Source organism: Etheostoma cragini, chromosome 6 (genome assembly GCF_013103735.1).
Source record: "Etheostoma cragini isolate CJK2018 chromosome 6, CSU_Ecrag_1.0, whole genome shotgun sequence".
NCBI classification, from domain to species: Eukaryota; Metazoa; Chordata; class Actinopteri; order Perciformes; family Percidae; genus Etheostoma; species Etheostoma cragini.
The window spans coordinates 28,147,634-28,153,298 of NC_048412.1; the positions used below are offsets into that span (position 1 = coordinate 28,147,634).

The 5,665-nt window shown below is 46.0% G+C and overlaps 1 protein-coding gene across 1 annotated transcript in view; it reads right to left on the reverse strand.

Moving 5' to 3' along the window:
- si:dkey-22o22.2 (neural-cadherin) overlaps positions 1-5,665 on the reverse strand; it is a 57,405-nt gene that overhangs the window by 9,853 nt on the left and 41,887 nt on the right. The window contains exons 8-11 of the mRNA XM_034873631.1: positions 4,678-4,955; positions 3,822-4,036; positions 1,055-1,182; positions 533-660 (exon numbers count right to left, since the gene is read on the reverse strand). Of these exons, the coding sequence (XP_034729522.1) occupies positions 533-660; positions 1,055-1,182; positions 3,822-4,036; positions 4,678-4,955 (749 nt within the window). The remainder of the gene's footprint in view (positions 1-532; positions 661-1,054; positions 1,183-3,821; positions 4,037-4,677; positions 4,956-5,665) is intronic.

The window sequence follows — 5,665 nt, forward strand, 5'->3', positions numbered from 1 at the left end:
AAGAAGAGGGGGAAGAAGAGGAAGAAGAGGAGGAAGAAGAGGGGGAAGAAGAGGGGGGAAAAGGATGAGGTGGAGGTTTGAAAGGAAGAAAAAGATTAAAAGAGGATGAAGCCATGAGGAAGGTGGAGATGGAGAGGAAAAAATGAAGATGGGTAGAGGAAGAAGAAGAGTAAGAGGATAAGAAAAACAGGAAGAGGAAGGAAGTAAAAGGGGAAAGAAGAGAAAAAGGTGAAAGATATAAGTGAGTAGAGGGGAGGAGGAGGGAGTCGAGGGGGAGCAGCAAGTCAAATACGGGAAAAGAGACAAACAGGAAGTGGAGGAGGAGAGGTGAGTCTCTGTATTTAAGTTAATGTATTCTTTTGTTCCTCCAGGTTTGGTCTCTCGTGTGTTTACCGGCTTGTTTGTTATACAGCTTTTTATTTTAACTTTTAATTGTTTGTAGAGAAATGATCGTGCTCTAGTTTGTCTTCTTCTGTCTCTTTTCTACAAGAGAAGTCGTCTCTCTCGCTGCTCCCTCCAGGTTTGGTCTCACCTCTGGTCTCCTGGCGTCTCTCCTGCAGCTCTGCAGCCGGACTCGTCCGTCTCCCGAGCGTCCCCGCTGACGCCCTCCAGCTGGTTCACTAACGCCCCCCCGCACTGGTCCAGGATCAGCTGGACAGCCTGCATGCACGCACACACACACACACACACACACACACACACACACACACACACACACACACACAAACCTTTCAAAAATCTCCACTGAATTAACCTGAGTTACTAAAGAAATGTTAATTAATGAGATCAATAAACAAAGACTTGTCAGGAATCCGCATGTACAACATAAGTATCTGTGTTTATTATTTTCTGGATGAATATGTGTGTGTGTGTGTGTGTGTGTGTGTGTGTCGCCCCCCCCTGTCTACCAACTGCCACTATTGAACAAATCCCCCAAAAACATGATCTAAAAAAAAATATATACACACAAAACAATCCTTCTACTGCATCTATTCATCCATTCATGCATCCACCCATCCATCTCTCTCTCCATCCACCATCCAGTTGGTCCCACCTTTCCGTCGCTGACGATGTCGAGGCGGTGCCAGCGGCGGTCGTTGACGGTGGACTTGGCCGGGAGCTGCAGGGTCAGGGTTCCCGATCCATGGTTTATACTCAGGGCTGGAACGCCGTTCCTCAGCTCTGGATGAGAGGATGAGAGGAGGATGAGAGTCTTAGTTTCCTATGTTCCCGCCCACGGTAAAAACACGCGGGTGGCCTTAGTCTAGTAGCTATTTTTATTTAATCAGAGTCCCATAAAGATTCAGAATGCCAGAACAGTTCAGACCAAAGATTTGCGACAAGACCAGTTGAAACCTGCAACTACTTGCAACAAGCCGGTCTGCAGCAGTCTCAAATCTGCAGGTTCACATCAATGAGATAAGACAGTGTATCATCTGCATGACGTCTCTTTGTACTTCCGTTTATTGCTGGAAATATCATTTATTCATCTAAATATGAATGTGGATAACATTGGTGACATGGCGGACTCTGTAGAGAAACCTGTAGGGGGAGTTCTGAAGAGAAACCTGTAGGGGGAGTTCTGAAGATAAACCTGTAGGGGGAGCTCTGAAGAGAAACCTGTAGGTGGAGCTCTGAAGATAAACCTGTAGGGGGAGTTCTGAAGATAAACCTGTAGGGGAGGCTCTATAGAGAAACGTGTAGGGGCGGCTCTATAGAGAAACCTGTAGGGGGGCTCTAAACCTGCAAGATATTAATGTGTCTGGATTAATGTTGGGGATTCAACATCACGTCTCTCAGTAAGCTGATGAATGAACAATTGCAGGAATCCACCCAGTCAATTGTGTGTGTGTGTATGTGTGTGTGTGTGTGTGCTGTGCATGTCGGATGTGAGCATGACCTGAACAACCTCACAGCCTCTGTATTGAACATGTAAGCAAAAAATGCTTCACAGCGATCGATGCTGCCGCCGTGGTCTGATTCTCTCCATCCACGTACTCCAGCAGCAACAGACCGGGTTCAACCATTACATTACTGTAATAACACGAGATTATGCAACAAGCGTTAAACAGACCATGCGCAGGCTAATCCGTTAACACCCCATCCGGACCTCCGGGAGCTGACATTAGAGTTTATTTAGCTTTTTTGTCCACTGCAAAACTGTCTCTCCAGTTTAAAAAGGACGAGCGATTGGAGACATGTTCCCACGAGCACTGCAGGATTATCATGTTTGTTTGAGCGCTTAGATGTTAAAAATAATGTTTCAACCCAGATATATCTGTCTGCTGGCGTACCTTAGAAAGTGCTGTGACAGAGCCTTGGTCACTCCATGACAGTCTTTTTGCCAATATCTTAAATAAACAGTGCCAATTACGCTTTGGCCCCATTGTCTCAAATCTTATCAAAACTTGGAGATTGGCTGAAACTTTCAGCCATATAGTGTGTAACAGGCACACTTTTTGTCCATTATTCAATAATACAGCACTCCTGATTGGTGGGAGGCTTATAACAGCTCCACAGTCCATTGTCTAAAATACATTTTTAGCAAGATTGGCTTGTATAAACTTACAAAACACATTCAATCTACCATGTTCCTCTTTTTTCGTTTACCTATAATTAAGACCAGCATTCAAGGCACACAATCCATCCTATCCGGAGGTTATTTACTATGCAGCCCAAAAACTGTGGTATCGTATCCAAGGTTTATCAGTTCTTATTGACATCCTAGAAATCTAGACGCACCCTAGCTAGGGTCAGTCTAGCAGCTCTCCGTTGGCTTGTGAGCTGGAAAAACCAAATTCTGGTCAAGCCAATCAAATCGTGTACAGGGTCGGTGGGCGGGCTTAACATAAGGACGGCAGAGTTGCAAAAGTTTTGCGTGAATTCCCTGCTACTCGGCTGACGCCTGCTAGCAAACAGCGTTTTTTACCATCAAACAACGTGAGACGATGATGTCCCACAAAAGACCAGCGATGCGTGCTCGGAATAGGTAATGGATCTGAATGTTATCATCCCTTAAATCACGTAGAAGCTGCTAAATTGGCTAATAAAGGCACTGTTTTTAAATTTGCTTTATATATCTGGTTCAGATTAGCCTGACAAGCCAGATGTTGGGTCTGGGAACTTACCATGGGTAGGGCTCAATCCGAGGGGCGGGATCCACGGTTGTCTTTTAACTTCCCTCTGCACGCAATAGGATAGCGCTACAACCAACCAGAGCAACGCTAGTTGATATGTTCAACTTTCGCCGTATCCGGTTGGCAAAACTCCAAACACATCTTCCTTTTTGGAGGTTAACTCCAGAGTCGTGGCCAAAGCCGATTTGAAAGACCAGCAGCAGCCATCTTCTTTGTTTTCAAGCAGCAGGGAATTCACCCGTCGCAACCATCGCTGTCCTTATGTCAAGCCCACCCACCGACTTTATACACGATGTGATTGGCCTGGCCAGTGTTTGGTTTTTCCAGCTCGCAAGCCAACGGAGAGTTGCTAGACTGACCCGAGCTGCAAATTACATTAGCTGCTGCTAGGGTGTATCTAGAGTTTAGATTACATTATCACCTACAGGGAACTAAGCTGTAGAGCACCTGGAAACAAACCGCGACCCCCTATAGGTTGTCTGATCCGCACCTAAACTCGAGTGAGCTTCCACACCAGCCCAAACGAACCCAACTATCCCACGAAAATGTTCAACGGTTCAGTTAAAACTGGCCAAAATGCTCTGGAGTGAAAGCATCCTTAATGCCATTAATAAGAAATATCTTTTGCACTTATAATACTCTTTATTGAACTGTTGAGAGCTTTATTTAAAGCAGCAAACTCACCTACGGCAATGAAGTCCTCTTGCTCCCGAGCGTGGGCGGGGCCCAGCGGCCCGTTGTAGAGGAGCAGCCCGTTCGCCGTCTCGGCCAGGAACTCCAGGGATAGGTGGCTCTGGAAGCAAGGCATGATGGGAGGAAACCAGGCATAGCCCTGGCCGCCAAAGCTGTGTTTGGTCTGCTGGCACTCAGGCCCGTCAAACATGGGGGGGCACTTACACCTGAAACAAACAGAGATTTAAATAAAACAATAATAAAAACAATAATAATGTATCCTTCCCACAAGGGGCAATTACAATGCCCACTCTGTTGTTATTACACACATTACACACAGGCCTGAATTACACACACATGCTCAGTACTAGTAGAGATGTCAGAGTGGGGGGGCTGCCCGTGGAAAAGCACCCCGAGCAGTTGGGGGTTCGGTGCCTTGCTCAAGAGCCCCTGGCAGTGTCACCATCCCCACACTCTTGGTCCGTATGTGGACTTGAACCTGCAACCCTCCAGATCCCCAGTTCTTGGTCCACAAGAACTGAGCTACTTCCACCCCCTTCATCATTATCATTAACAGGATTATATTACCGATGACTCTATACAAGATTAAAAACCCACTCAATTTATTTAAAATTTGAGTTAAGATCAGTATCTTTAAATATCTATTAGGACCAGGGGACATGATCCCTTGTCTCTTGAAAGAAAATCCGGTGTGAGATACCTCCTTAGATGGAAATTTGGTGCTCTTATACTTTGTCACCTTACTTTCTGCTTTGTTGCCATCATAACTCCTGCAGCCATTAGAAGGCACGGCCATTATAAACTTTTTTTCGTGGGAGGACAGACTGAGACCCGTCCCTGCACCTACCCGTATCCCAGTGGCCCGTCCTGGCAGGTGCCCCCGTTGAGGCAGGGGTTGGTGGGGTAAGCGGAGCAGGGCAGGTGAACCGCCTCTCGGCCTCGGCAGCCGCATCGCGCCGTCGACGAGGCCGACAGCGACACCAGAGAGGTGTTTCCGGTGCTGAGGGCCACCGGGGCCTGGCTGAAGGAGACCTCGGTCCTGCAGCCCCCGGACCCGCTGCAGTCTGTGTAGGGACATTCGTCAACACCCACCTGAAGGATTGACACGCCCAACAAGGCCTCCAGCTACAGGGGATTAAATAAGAGATGATACACGGAAAGGTTATGACAAAAAACTAATACACACTGTAACTAATCAGAAGAACCAGTAGCCAGACTAAAACTAGCCTGAAACTACACTGAAACTTAAAGGAAAGTAAATGACCCAATACCTAAAGCAAAAATCAGGTATGAAACTAACTGAAACCATAATAAAACTAGCATAACCCAACTGAAACAAGGAATGAACTTGCATGAAGGGACTGAAGCTAAACCTAGCATTTGACTATAATTAGCCTGCAGCCAACCGAAAATTACAGCTAGCCTATAACATAACAAACTGAAACTAAACCCAGTATAAACCTAAATTTGCAGGAAGGTAACCAAAACTAGCAGGAAACTAAAACTAGCAAGAAGCTAATTAAAGCTAACTCTAGGAATAAAACTAGCATGAAACTTTAGGCAACAGAAAAGAAAGCTAGCCGTAGCCCAATGCTAAAGTAGCAAGAGACTAACTGCAAATAAAACTAGCATTAAACCCAAGTGACATGCTTTAATTAACTAACTAAGATAAATACATAAATATAGCATTAGCGTTAACTTAAAAGGAACATAAATAACAGAGTATGGCTGCATCCCATTTCTCCACCCCTACCCATTGGCCCTTACCCCTTGGCCCTTACCCCTTACCCTTACCCCTTGGCCCTTACCCTTACCCCTTACCCCTTGGCCCTTAC